Source organism: Pogona vitticeps, chromosome 1, assembly GCF_051106095.1.
Source record: "Pogona vitticeps strain Pit_001003342236 chromosome 1, PviZW2.1, whole genome shotgun sequence".
Lineage (NCBI taxonomy): Eukaryota > Metazoa > Chordata > Lepidosauria > Squamata > Agamidae > Pogona > Pogona vitticeps.
In genome coordinates this window covers 177547464-177567738 of record NC_135783.1, presented here as the reverse complement: position 1 = coordinate 177567738, position 20275 = coordinate 177547464, and the positions used below count along the sequence as shown (strand labels likewise).

The window sequence follows — 20275 nt, the reverse complement described above, 5'->3', positions numbered from 1 at the left end:
ATGTATTTTTCTTTTGTGTAAACATGGAAGGCCCATTCATACTCATATGATGTTCTAGGGAGCGGGGAGGGGGGGTGGGGAGAAAGAGTCAATTGGAGTCAATTTTCTCCCAAACCAAACTGCAATTGCAGGGACCGAGCCTGGATTGGGAAAGCAACAGAGCAAAGTAATAAATTTCTCTTTATTCTTCTCCTTGGTCCCAATCTCTGTACTTTTCACCTCTGCTGTTACTTGCCCTGCTCTGTTTTCTAATGCTGTGAAGCATGGCTCATTAGAGATTTTCAATTCCATACTGAACTCTGACATTTCCTATGGCTCTTGCTTAAAATTTAAATGTGTAAGTCTTCACTTACTTTGTTCTCACAAAGAGAACCAAAAGAGTGAATTTTTTTCCTCTTGAGATTGTGTTTTTTGTGTGTGCAATTGTTTTGCCATGAAACCTTGCATACCAATGAAATCAATACAAATACCAGGGTTGTTGTTGTTGTTTTTTACACAAAAACTCTTTGTTTTGTGTGCTAATGTTGCTCCTGACCAGTCAAACAGAAAACCCAGGTCATTTCTCATTTAGGAACAGAATGAATCACAATTTGTTCAAATGGGTGCCTCCGTTTCTTCAGAGAACAAGACAATCTGCAAAGGCTCATTGTATCCTTATTTAGAAGTAAGGGAACACTGAGATTTCCCATGTTGAAGCACCATCATCAACCTCTTTGGACTGATAGGGAAGTTCTTATTTGTAATGAACTGGAGAATAGGCTCACCGCCGCAGCAATATGAAATGTCCAAAGAAAAGTAAAATCATTGGCTGCCACAAAACCCATAAATTAATTATTTTTGAAAGTATTAATAAGAATGAAGTGTATCCTACACCTTTCAGGTGTTCATCTATACCTTTTAATGAAATCAGCTGAGCTAGGATTTTCACTGTTGCAATAGCTCTGTTTCTTTCATGATTTGTGAAATGAATTCCATGTCTTCTATTCACCTTTGTCAGTAGAAGAAGTTGCCAATCTGGCATCCCGCCGTCTTTCTGTGAGTCCATCATGCACTTCTAGTACATCTCATAGGAACTACTCCTTCCGCCGTGGCTCTGTTTGGTCAGTGCGTTCGGCAGTCAGTGCCGAAGGTAAGGTAACTTTGGTTTAGAAGTCAATTGTCTTTCCAAATAAATTTACCAACACTCACCTTTCTCACTTTGTCTATTTATGCTGAAAAGTCTCCCAGAGAGACTCACACTGGATTGTGATCTAGAAGTCAACAGGAAGGGGAAACTTTCAGGATCAGGGGGAATTGTGGTGGAGCTTGTGTCTGATGGAATGGCGTTCAGTGGTGTTGCCAAAGTTGAAGGGATCATGGGCAAAATATTCCCACTTCTTGGTGGTACCCTTCCTCACATTTTGCTTCCTCTCATGTCCTGTTTGTCTTTCTGTGATTTCCTCTGCCCTAGTGATGAACAGATTCTCTCTACACAGTGGCTGCTATCAGGCAACAGTTGAGGGACGGAGGATGCTTATGTTAGGTAGATTATTGATGTTTTGAAATTCTGTGCTCCTTTTTGAATGTGTGAATCTCACCACTGTGTCAGGTTGAGACATAGAATTTTGTTTCTGTTTCCTGTTTTCTGATTTAATTCAGCCTAGAGGTACATTTGGAATAGATGGAGATGGAGATCCAAAGTCAAACAGGGTTTCATGTGCTCTCTGTTTTCCGCTTCCAGATGAAGAACATACAACTGAGCACACACCAAATCACCATGTACCCCAACCCCCACAGGCAGTATTCCCGGCATGTATCTGTGCAGCTGTGCTCCCCATTGTTCACTTAATGGAAGATGGAGAAGTCCGAGAAGATGGAGTAGCAGGTATTTTTTTAAGTTTAAAGATTTCTAGAATCATTAAAATAGTATGAGACCTAAAATATATACAGTATATGGGTTTAGCAACTAGAAATAATATCTAGCCGACAGAGGAATCCTTCTGCAATATTTATATGGTGCATGTGCTATATCAGGTCAACTAAAAGAATACAAAATATGTGCAGGCTTTTGAGATCTCTGGATGGCCACACCGATGCTTCTGTGTCGTCTTCCTCCTTTTTCTTCAGACCTAATTTGCTGGGAGGTTTTATACAGTTGAATTATCAGCCTATTTACTGTCATTGAAATGTTTAAATCACAAATAGCTGGGCAGAGCCTACTCCAGCTAAGAAAATAAGTAGGGCAGGCCTGTGCCTGTTCCAACAGATTTTATATTTGGAAAGATTAGCCAAAATCTTCTTGCAAAATATCACACACATAACACCTGACTTAACAATCAAGTCACAAGACCCTTCATATACCTAGAGGCCTTGGAGTGGGGGTTGTGACAGACAGCTGTCAAAACGTCTCCTATCGCCAGTGCAACTGTGGTCAAGCAGTTGGGTAATGCAATAGGATTCTGGCCATTGCCTTTTTCTTAGACAGTTCTACACCACCTCTCTTTTGTCTTGTTTAGTCAGTGCTGTGGCTCAGCAAGTTCTATGGAACTGTCTCATTGAAGACCCTTCTACAGTTCTTCGGCATTTTCTGGAGAAACTAACAATCAGCAATCGACAGGTATGGGCCCTGTCCAGTGTCTGAGAAGAACCCAGATACTGGATTGCATTTCAATGCAGGAGTAAACAATATATTTAGCAGCACGAGAACAGACCTAAGGCTACCAAATGCTTCTCCCCTGCCTTCTATTTGTGTAACTTCAAAAAACAGTTGAAAGCTTTTACTTCTGTTTTAATTAGCCACAGCTCAATACTATACCCCAACCCAGACAAACTGTCTTGGTTTTGTGGGCTGTCATTTAGTTGTTCTATAGAGCAGGATGTCTTCATCATGAATGGGAAGGAAGTCCACCTTGCAGTGCTGAGACTTCTAAATGCATTTACCTGTCATGTGTTTTCTTTATTGTAACTGGTCTTAATGCGAATAGAAAAACTGGTAGATGGAAGGCATTAATGTGCATTTGTGAATCCCTCTGAAGAAAGAGTTAAGGTGTCTCCAAGTAGCTGAAACCCTATTGCTTAGCATAGTAAGTTGCACTAGAGTAGGCCCTTTGGAATTAATGGAATTTATGGAGAAGGTGACTTTCCAAACCCCTACTGATTTAATGGGCTTACTCTAGTGCAACATACTTTGCTAAGCAATGGCACTTCAGCCAGTATTTTGAGATAAACCTGAAAACAAATTGTGCTTTTATTCCAGGATGAGTTGATGTATATGCTGAGGAAACTTCTGCTCAACATTGGAGACTTCCCTGCTCAGACATCCCATATCCTCTTTAATTATTTGGTGAGTTATTCAGAGTCTTCAGCAGAAACCAATCTCTAACTATTGGAATATAATTTTCATGGGAACTTCCAGGTTTATTTTCAATGTCACAATTAATAAAGAAAAGTGACTTGTGTGCTGGTCTTCTGTCGCTGTGCTTCTGGCTTTCAGTGTTCTCAAAACAGAGACAATAGTGGCTTTGTTCTCTTTCTTTCTTTTATTCCTTCTCTCTCTCCACACACACACACACACCGGGATGTATAAAATCTTTACTTTATTATAAGTTATCTTCTTAGATGACATTATCACACTGGATAGAACTATGGACCAAGGCTTCACTTTTACTTCACTAGTCATGCATCAGCTCAGTGAGTTAGATATCTGGCTGTAGGCCCAGAGGTTGGGAGTTCGATTCCCCACTGTGTGTCCTGGGAGAACAGCCAGCCTATGTAGCCTTTGTCAAGCTGCACAGTCCCAGGATGTCTCCCAAAGAAGGAAATGATAATCACTTCTGAGCATTCTAGAGAACTATAGAAAGGGTTGCCATAATTTGGAATCAACTTGATGGTACATAATTAATACTATTAATCACACATACTGATTATGGTAAGTAGCAAAATGGCAACAACGTTCAATCACACAAGAATAGTATTTTAAATCCCATGTTTAATGCTTTTAGAATGTTCAGAATGTGGTCAACCGTATGGCAGACTCATAAACTAATTAAACATTTTCATCTATATACTGCAGACTCGGGGCGCTGAGGTTGAGAGAGATGGAGTTTCATGAGTTCCTGACAGAGGCAAAATTGAAATTAAGGAACTCATGACTTTCCTTATAATATCTTCCATTGTTTAGAATAATCTGGAGCACACTCCAGTCTCTAAAATGGCAATTTATCATGTGGCTTCCTAAAGCAAGAATGCAATGGCTGAAAACCAGTAATAAGTTGCAACTAGAATTAGTCTCATTGGATTAGTGAGGATCTGGTGAGTCAACTCCTCAATAAGTTTCACTAAGTCATTGTCTACTTTCGTTGCAACTTAATACTGGATTTTATTATACTGTTTGAGCATTTCCAAAGTATAACAAATGCAAAACGAAGGTGGTTCAGGTGCAGGATGGCCACATGAAAAGGAAAGCAGAGTTCCTGCACTTCTAAAAGTTGTCATTTCATGTGGTTATCCTTTTCAGGAGGTGGTACTTGTTCTGACCCATATAGTTTTGTGATTATCAAAGGAAAACAGAAGACACAATACAACAGGGGAAATGTGCTGTCATTCAGCATTGAAGAAAGCATCACCAAGAACTCAAAAAAAAGGGATTAGGGCCGCTGTCATTTCCAATCAGCACAATGTTGATTTATATCTATTTTGATTTTACTCCCCAGGTTAAGACAGGCCATTCCTCTCTATTTTGAATCTGTCAGGGCCCCCACAAACACTGAGCTGGGAAGAATCAGTCAGACCATAATTGTGACCTAGGCAGTGTTATGTGTCCCCTTCGAGGTCATGCCCTCCCCACCCACACCCACTACCATACATTGGTCTCAAGGACTGAGCTGATACATGCAAGGCCAATGTGCTCTGTACAAAACTGAACTGTAATGTGTGACCTCTGTGATTTATAGGTGGGACTGATCATGTATTTTGTGCGCACACCATGTGAATGGGGCATGGATGCCATTTCAGCGACTCTCACCTTCCTTTGGGAAGTAGTGGGCTACGTAGAAGGACTTTTTTTCAAAGATCTCAAACAGACTATGAAGAAGGAACAATGTGAAGTAAAGCTGCTGGTTACTGCCTCAATGCCAGGTATAGAATTCACTGTCTTTAGACCCTCCAGGGGCCTTTCGTCAGAATTTGCTTTTTATGCCTACTTTTGCCACTGTAGCACTACAGTATTGCTGCTATGGTTTGGATAGTCCATGAATGGGGCTTTTATGAAATAATTTCAAAATTGTAACCGTTCAAAAAAAATATCTAAATGTAGCTTTATTATAAACTTGCCTTCTCAGTTATGGCCGCTTCCATTTGGAATGGATTCTCAGTGGAGCTGCATCTGACTGACTCCCGTATAGGTTTTAAGAGGATGATTAAAACAAGACTGTTTACTGAAGCCTTTAGAGCATCCTCTTTTTGTGTTTGCAAGGCTAAGTATTTTGTCCTCAACCATACCCCAGGGCAGATTTTTCAGTATCCCTTGCCAACAAAGAAATTGTATCTCATGTTCTTTTACATTGCAACTTTTATGCATACAGTAGCTGAAAGATCATAAAATTCGCACCGTTTTGCCTAATCTTCAGAGTCATTGTAACAAGTGGTTGATTTTAGACTACCTATCAGACTAGAACACCTATGTTATTTACCCAAGTTGGTCTTAGCGTCTCTGCAGATGTGGAATCGGTTAATAGGTGGTGCTGTGTAATTTCTTTCCATTTCCTAGCATACATTCTGTTTGTAAATTGTCTGTACTTTGAGGGGATCCTGTGATCATAATAGCTACTTAAAATTTGAAATGGTTTGTCCCTTCTAATCAGATGCAATATAGTTCAAATTATATCACATTATTATATTGCATTGTTTTTAAAGGCACCAAAACTCTGGTAGTTCATGGGCAAAATGAATGTGATATCCCGACCCAGTTACCAGTCCATGAAGACACCCAGTTTGAAGCTCTTTTAAAGGTCTGGATATTATTTTATTAAAATATTCCTGCAATATTTTTGATCCCTATATTTTTGAATCTGTCGGTATTTCAGTACCTGTATGAATCTTCATTCCCCCCCCCCCCATGAAATGGTCCAGTGGCCATCAACTTCAATACAGTTAGAGTAGCAACACTGGCTTTCTTTAGCTAAAATCCTGTTGCTTAGTGTAGTAAATAGCACTAGAGTATGCTCTTTAAAGCAATGGGGATTTAGTGAGTGATCTCCTACATAAGTTCCATTGATTCTTTATATCTTCCTTTCAACCATTTCAATAGCAACTGCTCTAGTATGCATGCTGGAGGTACATATCTCTCTCATTCAGCATATGTAAGCTGTGAGGTAGGTGATCTACAAGGAGGCACTCCATCTGTTGTTGTTGTTTAGTTGTTAAGTCGTGTCCGACTCTTTGTGACCCTTCCACTGCCTCCTGAAGTTCAGTCAAATTCATGTCGGTAGCTTCAATGACACTATCCATCCATCTCATCCTCTGTCATCCCCTTCTCCTCTTGCCTTCACACTTTCCCAACTTCAAGGTCTTTTCCACGGAGTCTTCTCTTCTCATGAGATGGCCAAAGTATTGGAGCCTCAGCTTCAGGATCTGTCCTTCCAGTGAGCACTCAGGCTTGATTTCCTTCAGAATGGATAGGTTTCTTCTCCTTGCAGTCCAGGGGACTCTCAAGGATCTCCTCCAGCACCATAGTTCAAAAGCATCAATTCTTTGGCGGTCAGCCTTCTTTATGGTCCAGCTCTCACTTCCATACATTGCTACTGGAAAAACCATAGATTTGACTATGCGGACCTTTATCAGCAAGGTGATGTCGCTGCTTTTTAAGGTGCTGTCTAGGTTTTTCATCGCTTTCCTCCCAAGAAGCAGGTGTCTTTTAATTACATGGCTGCTGTCACCATCTGCAGTGATCATGGAGCCCAAGAAAATAAAATCTGTCACTGCCTCCATATCTTCCCCTTCTATTTGCCAGGAGGTGATGGGACCAGTGGCCATGATCTTAGTTTTTTTGATGTTGAGCTTTAGACCATTATTGGTGCTCTCCTCTTTCACCCTCATTAAGAAGTTCTTTAATTCCTTCTCACTTTCTGCCATCAGAGTGGTATCATCTGCATCTCTGAGGTTGTTGATATTTCTTCCGGCAATCTTAATTCAGGTTTGGGATTCATCCAGTCCTGCCTTTCGCATGATGTATTCTGCATATAAGTTAAATAAGCAGGGGGACAATATACAGCTTTGTCATACTCCTTTCCCAATTTTGAACCAATCAGTTGTTCCATATCCAGTTCTAACTATTACTTCCTGTCCCACATACAGATTTCTCAGGAGATAGTTAAGGTGGTCAGGAACTCCTATTTTTTTAAGTTTGCTCTGGTCCACAAAGTCAAAGACTTTTGCGTAGTCAATGAGGCAGAAGTATATGTTTTTCTGGAACTCTCTGGCTTTCTCCATAATCCTGCACATGTTAGCAATTTGGTCTCTAGTTCCTCTGTTCCTTCAAAATCCAGCTATTACTTCTGGGAGTTCTCAATCCACACACTGTTGAAGCCTGCCTTGGAGGATTTTGAGCATAACCTTGCTAGTGTGTGAGATGAGTGCAATTGTATGGTAGTTGGAACATTCTTTGGCATTGCCCTTCTTTGGGATTGGAATGTAGACTGATCTTTTCCAATCCTCTGGCCAATGCTGAGTTTTCCAAACTTGCTGGCGTATTGAGTGTAGCACCTTAACAGCATCATCTTTTAAGATTTTAAATAGTTCGATTGGAATGCCATCACCTCCACTGACCTTGTTGTTAGCCATGCTTTCTAAGGGCCACTTGACTTCGCTCTCCAGGATGTCTGGCTCAAAGTCAGCAGCCACACTATCTGGGTTGTCTGGGACATCCAGACCTTTCTTGTACAATTCCTCTGTGTATTCTTGCCACCTCTTCTTGATGTCTTCTGCTTCTACCATTTTTGTCCTTTATCATGTCCATCTCTGCACAAAACATTCCTTTAATATCTCCAATATTCTTGAACAGATCTCTGTTTTTTTTTTCATTCTATTTTTCCCCTCGATATCTTTGCACTGTTCATTTAAGAAGGCCCCTTGTCTCTCTTCTTGTCTCTCTCTTCCTTTGGAATTCTGAATTCCATTTTCTGTAACTTTTCCCATCTCCCTCACATTTTGTTCCCCTTCTCTGCTATTTGTAAGGCTTCGTTGGACAGCCACTTTGCTTTCTTGCATTTCCTTTTCTTTGGAATGGTTTTTGTTGCTGCCTCCTGTACAATGTTACGAGCCTCCATCCATAGTTCTTCAGGCACTCTGTCCACCAAATCGAGTTCCTTAAATCTGTTCTTCACTTCCACTGTGTATTCATAAGGGATTTGATTTAGATTATACCTGACTAGGATCACGTTTAGTCAGAACTCTCCACTATGACCTGTCCATCTTGGGTATTCCTGCATGGCATAGCCCATAGCTTCTCTAAATTGCTCAAACCCCTTCACCACGTCAAGGCAGCAATCTGTGAAGGGGCATACTCCATCTGTATGAGAGCCCAATTCATGTGTTATATTTCCTTTCCAAAGTATGTGCAAGGGATGGTAAAGAAGAACTTTGCATGTATATAGTTTTCTTTAGCACCTACCTAATACATCACATCAGCTGCATAGTAGATGATACAAGCACATGGTCATTTTCCTCACTGTATGAATCAAGGTGCTGATCAAACAAGTGCCCAGTCTAAGCTGATGATGTTGATTCCAATTGTTATTTAGTTCACAAATCAAAGGGCATAAAAAGCTAGTGCTACTGATAGTCATAATTTTCTAGGAACAAAAAAGATTACAAAATTCCATGCAACTTCTGTATAACTTGACCAATAGATAAATGCTAATGATTATTTCTTTCCATGTCAGGAATGTCTGGAATTTTTTAACATACCTGAATCTCAATCTTCCAACTATTTTTTAATGGATAAACGATGGAACCTTATTCATTATAATAAGGTAAGACAGCTTAATATTATTGTTCTGTGTAGGATCAGTACTAGAAAACTGGAAACTAGAAAAGATAATCAAGTGTAAGGATGCCCCATTGGAGACCAAGATCATCCACACTCCTGTATTTCCAGTCACCAGGTGTGTGAAAGCAGAACCGTTAAGACAGCTGACAGGAAAAAAGATTGTTTGAAATGTGAAGCTGGAGGGAATGCTTTGTGGATACTCTGAATTGCAGGCAAAAATGTTGAAACAGGCTGTCGTGGGAAGATGCAAGATTCTCTGGAAAAGACAATAATGCTGGGAAAAGTGGAAGGCAGCAGGAAGAGAGGAAGGCTAAATATAAGATGGACTGACTCTCTAAAAGAGTCTGCAAGTGTTAAGCAGGCCAGCTGAGGACAGGACATTTTGGAGAGCGCTCACCCATGAGGTTGGCATGAGTCGGAGTGACTTGAGGCACATAACAACAAGATCATTATGTTTTGGTTTGGTTCTGGAATGTGTGACTGCCCGGCTTGAACCAAAGAAGATGGCTTAACCTGTCATTTTTCTTAAGCCCCTTCAAAATCCAGGAAAATTGAAAAATTCCTCCTGCTCTCCTATGGAGGGGAAGAGAGTGGAAGCAAAAGTTTTTTTAAAAGACTTTACACGGCAGTGCTGATATTCTATACCAATTAGATTTTTTTTTAAAAAAAAATTGAAAGCTTTCTCTCATTCCCTCACAAAGGAGGGGATAAGGAGAGATTTTTTTTCTATCTTTCATTCCCTTTAAAGGGAGGAAGGGTGAAAAATGATAGCTTAAGGTGCAACGTAGGTTTCTACCGTGAATCTGCCCAATCCGTGCATGTGGATACAAAGACCTCCTCAAATAACATACCACACGTCAAAGTGACCCTGCTCAGCCTGATCCAAGCTGGGATAATTTGGCCATCTAGTCACACTCTTGGTCTGAGAAAATGTCTTGAGGAAATGTGCTCCTTGATATTCCCTTGGCTGAACCACTGGTACTCAGCTACTATTGAACAGAATTCTTTATTAGTACTTTACTTGCCACTGTATTTCTTCATTTGTAAAATATATGTCATAATTTTTCTCATTCCATTCCAGACCTATGTCCGTGATATTTATCCATTTCGGAGATCAGTATCTCCCCAGTTGAACTTGGTACACATGCATCCAGAAAAAGGGCAAGAACTTATTCAGAAACAGGTATTCCACATCTCACAGAACTTTCCGATGAAAAAGTATGATGGCATATAAAATGGTTGCATTTAAATGCTCGCTTTGTGATCTGGGAAGGCTCCCTTTATCTCACTGATAAAAATAATTAGCTGAGGAGCAGTTTATGAAGGGCAGGGCCTTTTCCACAGTGACTCCACGTCTTTGAATTCTTTGTTCTAGGCATCTTGAAGCAGAATTTTAAAATCAGCATTTTTTTCTAATACTGTAGTTTTATTGGCTTCGTGCTTTATTTACTGCTGTTTAAAGTGTTTTCTTTTTAACCTTTTCCTTCTTGATATAATGTAATATATTATAGGATTTCTATGACATGTCACTTTTCTTCTGCAACCTTCTGTTTATGGGTGGGTTTTAACATGTTTATGAGTAATCTGGTGGGAAAGGCCAAATTACTCATAAACATACTTGAACTTGCTTATGTATGTTGCAGAGAAAATCTGAAATACAATATAATACAAATTTATTCTACAGCCAAAGGCCCCATAAAATACAATATAAATACAGTATAAATTCTCAAAGTAAATTTAAAAAGTTTAAAATTAGTTGAACATCAGGATTCTTTTTTTTTTTTTTTTTTTTTTTTTTTGAGTTTTCTGGGCAGAGAGAAGGAATTTAGCCACAAGTTTCTATAATGGACTTATTTGTATCTTCTAAAAGGTATTTTGTATACCAGTTCAATGATCTTCCTGGAAAGCTTGTCATTTAGGGGTTTAGGAGCCTGTAATAATTATATGTAAAGAGAACAATTGTGGTGCTGGAGGAGACTCTTGAGAGCCCCCTGGACTGCAAGGAGAACAAACCTATCCATTCTAAAGGAAATCAGCCCTGAGTGCTCACTGGAAGGACAGATCCTGAAGCTGAGGCTCCAGTACTTTGGCCATCTCATGAGAAGAAAAGACTCCTTGAAAAAAACCTTGATGTTAGGAAAGTGTGAAGGTAAGAGAAGAAGGGGATGGCAGAAGACGAGATGGTTGGACAGTGTCATCGGAGCTACCAACATGAATTTGACCCAACTCTGGGAGGTAGTGGAAGACAGGAAGGCCTGGCGTGCTCTGGTCCATGGGGTCACGAAGAGGCAGACATGACTAAACAACAACAACAAGAGAACATATTGCAACATTTCAATTTCTCTGTTATTACAAGGACATAATTGGTTTTCATATAATACACCATGATAGCGGCCCTATAATGCAGCGGATATAAGACAGTTAAATCTGTCTCTTGTGTTGATCTCACATTTATTATCTAGTAGGGTGGCTGAATTTTGAGTAGATTATAGTCTTGATTAATTGATTGATTGATTGATTGATTGATTGATTGATTGATTGATTGATTGATTGATTGATTGATTGATTGATTGATTGATTGATTGATTTGATTTGTATCCCACCTATCTGGACCACCAGACCACTCTAGGCGGCTGATAATGATAATGATCACCTTCCTCTTATAGTTACTGTTTGAATGTTATTCATTTGAAAACAAATTCTTATCTTCAGGATAAATCTCTTATGTTTAAAACATTAAAAAGTTATATTGGACAGGAAGAAATAGTGATACGGTGGCAGACTTTCTTGCCTCCTCAGAGAGAGAGTTTATTAAAAATTCAGTTATTGTAGCTACAAATGGTACCTCTGCTTTAAACAACTATTCATTCAGCTATGATCACAGGTCTAAAAGCTATACTAACTCCAGAACAATCCCCCGCTGGAGCTATTATAAGAACAAGTAGCCCCACGTGGTTTGATAAAGACTGCTGTGCACTTAAAAAAAAAACAACTCAGAGAAATATACAACCATTATAGGAGTGAAAATTTAAATATTTTACCACAAGAAATGTGAAAAGTAGGTTGCAGAGAAAATGTGAAATGTCATAAAATCCTCCCCCTAGTCACGAACTATCATAATTCAACTCATGGCTATATTTAGCTGCATCCATTAATACTTCCTTAATCAAAAAGCTGTAAGAAGTAGAAGAAGTGGTCGTGGATGTCCCTCCAAAACATTTATCTGGCTGTTTCCTTAGGTGTTTACACGTAAATTGGAAGAAGTGGGCCGGGTGCTGTTCCTCATTTCTCTGACGCAGAAGATCCCTGTTGCTCACAAGCAATCCCATGTCTCTTTGCTGCAAGAGGACCTTCTCCGCTTGCCATCCTTCCCTCGCAGTGCAATCGACGCTGAATTCTCCCTCTTCAATGATCCCCAAGGTACTAAAGAGAAAGCTTTTTTTTTCATGAGGTTCCTCTGACTTGGGTCATCTCAGGGCTGCCTTTTGTGGCCTGGTTAAAATCCAATGCCCACTGATGATGGTGATGATGATGATCATCATAATGTTGTTGATGCTGCCGCTGCTGTTAATGTAATTTATACCGTTTTTTTCCTTTTCTTATAAGAGGTCTGGATAGCTAGTAATCCATATGAAACCAACACACTCCAAATTGAGGATTAGACATATCTAAAGACATGACTGATTATAGTTGACATATAATGGGCAAAAGCCTGTTGTATTACTTTGTGCCAGCATAACCTGGACCAGATCCACTGTCATGAGGCTTCCAAAGACTTCCCCAGGGCAAAAGGGAGCCCTGGAGAGCATCAGAACCTGGAAGTACGGGGATATGAAGCTTTTAATTACTTTAAATGAAATGCTTCTGGCATCTGATTTGGGTGTGCTGGTATAAAGTTATACAACTGAATTTTGCCCATTAAAAGCAATATAAATCAGCACTGGTCAAGGACAAATTAAGTGCCTGTACTCATTTGCAGCTTGTGCAAACTGGTGGTTTTAACAGGCATCTGAAAGATATGGGAAACAAGCAGATCTCTGATGAAAGTGAATCCTAAAACTGGAGTGCCTGGCCGAGAAAGCTGTGCTTTGTATGGCAGCCCTATTATGGATACCACAAACAGAGTTTTCTCGTTGTTCTGAAATCCCAGGTGCCCTGAGTTTAATAGTACGTTATATTGAAGTTCGTTAGAAAGCTTTAACAAGATAAGGATGTAGTGGTCCCTTTTGAATATCTGGCCTACAAGCAAGACAACCACCCTGTTTTCCTATAAATCCATATGTGGAGGGGACTTAGATATCTTTCTTTGAAACAAGTGTTACATACAGCACTGATGTTACCTGTCTGTCATGGGTTTGGAGGGAAAGTTCCATCCTATGGGGAGTGGAAGGCGGGACATCAGGAGGAGGGGCTGTACTGTATATATAGGTGAAGCCTGTGTGGAGAAGTTAGGAGACGCTGGGATGTGAAGAAGCAGCAGCTGGGAAGAAGAAGCTGGTGTGGGAGTCTGTGTGTCAGACAGGGTACTACTGTGTGTCAGAGTACCAACCTGATAGGTTCAGGTGTCTGTTGGTTAGCCAGAACTGATAGGTTCAGGGTCTGTGCTTCAAGTTAAGGGTTCTGTGTGAACCAAACTGTATGCATGTATGAATGAGAATAAGCCACGTTACTTTATCTTATTCACCTGATTATTTTATTTTCCCTGTGTGTTGTTTTAAATAAACCTTATTCTTTTATTTGTTGAAAATCCATCCCTGGTCTGTGTGACTTCTTATAGGGAATGGTTGGTGGCAGCTTAGTTAACGTGTGGCAGATCCCAGTAGGTCTGGGTTTGTCACATTGATTGGTGGCAGCGGTGGGATACGACTGGTCCAGTTGTCCAGCGGTCCAGCAAAGCCTTGGCAAGTGTGCCCAGAGCAAGGGGGGTCTAGTCAGGGACAATCTGAGGCGCGTAGGTAATCTTCTAGGTGTACCTCACGGGGGGGTGCGCTAGTGGAAGAACGTGCCAACTGGGGAGACTAGATTAGAGTGCTCTGAGGCAGCCTGTTTTGGCGGGAAAAAAGCTGAGGCAAAACTGTGTAGTAACAGTGATTTAGCCTGCCTGCTGAGAGGCCTAGCAGAGGGGGGTAGGCTCTGGCTCGCAACTGTTGCAAGTTAAGTGCTGAAGGACAGCAGCAATCTCTAGGGAAAGCTGGTTCTGAGGCAAAAGAAAAAAAAAGTGGTCGTTTTATTTTGAGGCTTGACTTTTTAAAGCAGCTTGTTCTGAGGGGGGATTATGCCCTTGACTCGAAGCCAAGTGGCAGAAATGGGTGAAGTGAAAGACCCCCAGATTGACCAAGGTTCTGAGGATGAATTTGGCTCAGTGCAAGGTGACAGCACAGGAGAGCAGAACCCAGAACTCAGAAAATTGCTCATAGCCCAACAGCATGAACTGAGGGTGAGGGAAATGGAGGAAAGATTAGAGAGAGAAAGAAGGGAGGAAAGGGAGAAACAGAGACAATTTGAATTGGCATTGGAGAGAGAGAAAATGGCGTTTGAATTAAGAAAACTGGAACTGATGAATCAGAACAATAATAACAATAGGGATTCTGAGGGAGGCCAATTGTCTAAGGCTGACCTGAAGAAATTCCCTGTGTACCACAAGGGAGATTGTCCTGAGGTGTTCTTTTCCTTAGTGGAAAGAGCGTTTGTGGACTTCTCAGTGAGGGAAACTGAGAAGATGACCATCATGCGATCTTTAATCAGTGGTAGCCTGGCTGAGGTCTATGCCGAGATGCCTGAGGAACTGATGAAAGATTTTGCAGAGTTTAAAAAACTGGTGTTTGCAAGACATGGGATAAATGCGGAACAGTTGAGACAAAGATTTAGGTCAATCACCAAAAAGCCAGAGCAGACTTTTACCCAAGTGGGGGCCCAATTGGTGAGGCTGCTTGAGAAATGGCTATCGCAGGAGGGGACAGAGACCTTTCAGCAGCTTAAAGATTTGATAGCGCTGGAACAGTTCTATTCAGTCCTGCATGGGGAATTGAAATTCCAGGTGAGGGAAAGGAAACCAAAATCTGTGGCAGAAGCCGCCGAGATCGCAGATTTTATTTCCCAAATAAGAAAGCCCTTGGGTGAGGGGAAATCTGTAGGTAAACCCAAAGAAACCTACAGCAAGTACTCTCAGGGACCAGGGAAAAACCAGCAAGGGGGAGGGGCCCATGGTGAAGGGAAGCCCTCAGACATGAAACCAAGACCTCAGATTTTGGAGGGAAAACTAAAACAAGATGAGAGAGAATCAAAATACACCAGAAAATGTTATTTCTGTCAGGGAAAGGGCCATCTAATCTCAGAGTGTGAGAAATTAAAGCAGCTAAAAGGAATGGTGCCTCAGGTTTCGAGTGGAACCAAGCCAAAAGCTGTGTTCTGTGTCCAGAAAGAGCAAGGCTCATTGTCACTGAGGGAGCCTGTTGCCATGGCGACTCAATCTGGAACAGCTACATCTGCTGATCAGGCTGAGGAAAATGGTCCTCTTGTGGAGGTCAAGCGATGCTTGCTCGTGAGAACAGATTCTCAGTTGTTTGAGACAGCAGGGGTGGACGTAGGAATACTTGACCGTCAGTATCGGGGGCTGCGGGACACTTGTTCTCAGGTGACCCTGTGCCATCCAGATATTATTCCTAGGGAATATGTAATCCCAAATGAGAGCATGAAGGTGGCAGGGATTGAGGGGCAGATAATCTCACTGCCAGTCGCGGAGGTACCTGTCAACTTTCAAGGCTGGAGGGGAGTTTGGCGGCTAGCGATTTCATCGACTCTGCCAGCAGCCGTGCTCGTGGGAAATGACCTGGCTGAACATGTGAAACGGGTGCTAGTGATTACACGCTCACAAGCCACCACGGGGACAGTTCAGGGGGGTACTGATGAGACAGAGACGGAAGCAGAGGGGAGTTCAGAAGCTGTGGTGGAAACCTTAACCACAGACAGCAGATTTGGACAAGAGCAAAAGGCAGACGCCACTCTCCAAAAGTGTTTTGAACAGGTGACTGACGCCCAGCTAACACCTGAAACCCCAGTGAGATTTCTGGAGAAAAAGGGGATTTTATATAGAGAGACCCTGAGGAATATCTCAAAAGGGGGAGATGGGATCCGAAGTCAGCTAGTGGTACCTGAAAAGTATCGCCCCATGATCTTACAAAGGGGGCACTCTGACATGTTTGCTGCACACTTAGGGGTGAACAAAACACAGCAGAGAATCACACAGAATTTTTACTGGCCTGACATAGGGAAGCAGATCAGGGAGTTCTGTAAACAATGTGATGTGTGTCAAAGGCAGGGGAATAATCGCGACAGGACCAAAGCAAAGTTGTGCCCTTTGCCTGTGATTGACACTCCGTTCAAATGCATAGGGGTGGATATTGTGGGACCTTTGCCCAAGGCCACAAAGAGGGGGAACAGGTTCATTCTCACCATTGTGGACCATGCCATGAGGTACCCTGAAGCCATACCCTTGACTAACATTGAAACTAACACAGTGGCAGATGCCTTGGTGGGGTATATGTCCAGGATGGGATTTGCCTCAGAAATAATCACAGATTTGGGAGCATCATTTACATCGAAGCTCATGAAACGCTTATGGCAAATCTGTGGAATTAAGCACAAGGAAACCACTGCTTATCATCCTGAAAGTAATGGGTTAACTGAGAAGTTCAATGGGACTCTAATGCGCATGATTAGGGCTTACTTGGCAGAGAATCCAAACAATTGGGACCAGAAGCTGCAATCCCTTTTGTTTGCTTATCGATCAGTGCCACAAGCCAGTACCGGGTTCAGTCCATTTGAACTTTTATTTGGGAGAAGGGTGAAAGGGCCCCTTGATTTGATCAAACAAAATTGGGAGCAGATCACCCAGGATGACCCACAAGACGTTGTGACATACATAGACACCCTGATGAATGACCTAAAGAGAAATCTAGAGCTGGCAGCAGAAAACCTGCAAGCTCAGAAGGTCAGACAGAAAACATGGTATGACCACAAAGCTAGAGAGAGGCACTTTGACCCAGGGGAGGAAGTGCTTTGGCTTAGGCCCTGCAGGGAGAATAAACTGCAGCTCAAATGGGCAGGACCATATAGGGTCATTTCCAAGATGTCAGACCTGAACTACCTTATAGAGCAGGAGGAGAACCAAGCAAGGAGGGTGGTTCATGTGAATGCCCTAAAACCCTACTACCGAGGGGAACAGAGGGTTTTATTCGCGATAAAAGCAGCTGAGAGTGAGGAAGCTGAATTACCCTTCTGGGAGGGTAGAGGGGAAGTAAAATACAACCCAGAGGAGGTAAAGATCAGTCCTGCACTCACCCAAGACCAGCAGCAAGAACTAAAAATGCTGCTTAGTAAATATCAACAGGTGTTTTCCAACAAGCCGGGGATAGTGAAGGGAGTGATGCATCGGATCCACACAGGGGATGCACCCCCGCAGGCAGTATCCCCATACCGAGTAACGGGACCCTATAGGGACAAGGTGCGGAAGGAGCTGGACGAGATGCTTAGGGAGAACATAATCGTCCCCTCTTCTAGTCCTTGGTCCTCTCCGATAGTCCTTGTGGACAAGCCTGATGGGAGCATTAGGTTTTGTGTCGATTACAGGAAATTAAACCGTGTAACCACTCCTGATGCCTACCCAATGCCCAGGCTAGACAACCTGATTGAAACCATAGGGGGTTGTCGGTTCATCTCATCATTGGACCTGGTAAAGGGATATTGGCAATTAAGAATTGATCCCAGGGATCAAGAAAAGACTGCCTTTTGCAGCCCTTTTGGTCTCTATGAGTTTCGAGTCCTGAGCTTTGGTCTCAGAAATGCACCAGCCACATTCCAAAGGCTGATGGACCAGACCTTGGCAGGGCTCAGTGACTTTACAGTGGCCTACATTGACGACATAGGGATCTTCAGTAATACCTGGGAAGATCACCTGATACACCTGGAGTTAGTGCTGCAGAGGTTAAGTGCAGCAGGGCTAACAGTAAAGGCCAGCAAGTGTCAGCTGGGTAGCCCAGAAATAAAATACTTGGGTCACATGGTAGGGGGAGGAGTGATAAAACCCCTGGAGGCCAAAATAGAAGCTGTTCGTGATTGGCCCAGACCCAATACCAAGAAAAAAGTCAAATCATTTCTTGGGTTGGTGGGCTACTACAGAAAGTTCATCCCGAGGTTTAGCGAGATTGCGGCTCCGCTGACCGATCTGACGAGGAAGAAGACTGATGACCGCATCCCGTGGACCAGCGACTGTGAGGCGGCGTTCCAGAGGCTGAAGGAGGCGTTAATCAACTATCCTGTGCTGCGTGCTCCAGACTTCGACCGGGAGTTCATCATCTACACCGATGCGTCTAACAGCGGGGTAGGAGCAGTTCTTTGCCAGGAGGATGAGAATGGTGACCAGCATCCAGTGTCCTACCTGAGTAGGAAACTCCAAAAAGGTGAGAGACATTTGGCAACCGTGGAGAAGGAGTGTTTGGCCATAGTCTACGCGATCCAGAAGGCCAAGCCTTACATCTGGGGAAGACATTTTGTTCTGTGCACTGACCATTCACCACTGCAATGGTTAAAGACAATGAAAACCCACAATAGCAAACTTATGAGGTGGGCTTTAAACCTACAGGACTATGACTTTGAAGTGAAGGTGGTCAGAGGGTCAGTGAACTGTGTTGCTGACGCCTTGTCAAGAAGACCTGAAGAATGAAGACGGCGAAAGAACATGGACTATGTATATATATTGATGACAAAAAGTTAAATGTACCTGTTTTTTGAACTTGGTTTGTATGAATAAAGGTAAATTGATGTAATGTATATGGTAAATGTTTAAATGCCTAATTGCTATGGTTGACTTAGAATGTAAGTATAAGTAAGTATGATATTGTATGTATAACTGTTTTTGTGTGTTTTATCCAGGTTGTTTTTTGGGAAAAAGCACCTTAGCTTTCCCCCTACAAAACAACTTATAAAGAGGGGAGGTGTTACATACAGCACTGATGTTACCTGTCTGTCATGGGTTTGGAGGGAAAGTTCCATCCTATGGGGAGTGGAAGGCGGGACATCAGGAGGAGGGGCTGTACTGTATATATAGGTGAAGCCTGTGTGGAGAAGTTAGGAGACGCTGGGATGTGAAGAAGCAGCAGCTGGGAAGAAGAAGCTGGTGTGGGAGTCTGTGTGTCAGACAGGGTACTACTGTGTGTCAGAGTACCAACCTGATAGGTTCAGGTGTCTGTTGGTTAGCCAGAACTGATAGGTTCAGGGTCTGTGCTTCAAGTTAAGGGTTCTGTGTGAACCAAACTGTATGCATGTATGAATGAGAATAAGCCACGTTACTTTATCTTATTCACCTGATTATTTTATTTTCCCTGTGTGTTGTTTTAAATAAACCTTATTCTTTTATTTGTTGAAAATCCATCCCTGGTCTGTGTGACTTCTTATAGGGAATGGTTGGTGGCAGCTTAGTTAACGTGTGGCAGATCCCAGTAGGTCTGGGTTTGTCACAACAAGTTTCTAAGTTTAAATCTGACATCATTGTATTTGAACTTCCAGCAGGAAAGGAGCTCTTTGGCCTTGACACTCTTCAGAAAAGCCTGTGGATTAAACTTCTGGAGGAGATGTTTCTCGGGATGCCTAGTGAATTTCCCTGGGGGGATGAAATCATGCTGTTCCTGAATGTGTTTAATGGGGCCTTGATCCTACACCCAGAGGACAGTGCCCTGTTGCGGCAATATGCTGCCACCGTCATCAACACTGCTGTACATTTCAACCACCTCTTCTCTCTCAGTGGCTACCAGTGGATCCTCCCGACTATGCTGCAGGTGAATGTTGGGTTACTTGCCATTAGGCCAGTTCTGCTAACCTGAACAATCTGTTGCTTGCAATGGCCCCATTTAAAAAAAATGGTGATTACTCTGGGACAAAAGGCACTATTCTTTTAAGGCAAACCAGAGGAGTCCCAGCAGCTGGTTTCACACACACATATTATTTTCCTTTTGTCTGGCAAAAGCAAAATAATGTCATTTATGTATTTGGCAAGGTGGGAGAGAAAGAGAGGATATGAAGGAAAAAGAGAGCTTGTGTGTGATACCAGATATTAAGGGAAATGTGTATTCTCCCAATTCACCTCTCTTCCACCCCACAACTGGGTTTCCGCAGAGATCATTTCCTTAGCGATTAGACTTGCAAATGAAGTCCCTGTTTACCTTCTAAGGAGGAGTAAGATACAGATGACATCGA

General features: G+C 42.2%; 1 protein-coding gene across 22 annotated transcripts in view; it reads left to right on the top strand.

The window, feature by feature from the left end:
- UNC80 (unc-80 subunit of NALCN channel complex) overlaps positions 1 to 20275 on the top strand; it is a 175071-nt gene that overhangs the window by 108299 nt on the left and 46497 nt on the right. For 15 of the 22 annotated variants that reach the window (XR_013538068.1, XM_072977912.2, XM_072977905.2 and 12 more), the window contains 10 exons: positions 998 to 1129; positions 1721 to 1864; positions 2496 to 2596; positions 3236 to 3322; positions 4932 to 5115; positions 5893 to 5987; positions 8919 to 9008; positions 10107 to 10208; positions 12265 to 12445; positions 19589 to 19857. Coding sequence is in view for 21 of the 22 variants with exons in the window: in XM_072977912.2 (XP_072834013.2) it covers positions 998 to 1129; positions 1721 to 1864; positions 2496 to 2596; positions 3236 to 3322; positions 4932 to 5115; positions 5893 to 5987; positions 8919 to 9008; positions 10107 to 10208; positions 12265 to 12445; positions 19589 to 19857 (1385 nt within the window). In the remaining variant the exon portion in view is untranslated. The remainder of the gene's footprint in view (positions 1 to 997; positions 1130 to 1720; positions 1865 to 2495; positions 2597 to 3235; positions 3323 to 4931; positions 5116 to 5892; positions 5988 to 8918; positions 9009 to 10106; positions 10209 to 12264; positions 12446 to 19588; positions 19858 to 20275) is intronic. The other 7 variants (XM_078379274.1, XM_072977885.2, XM_078379269.1 and 4 more) reach the window with 1 other exon arrangement.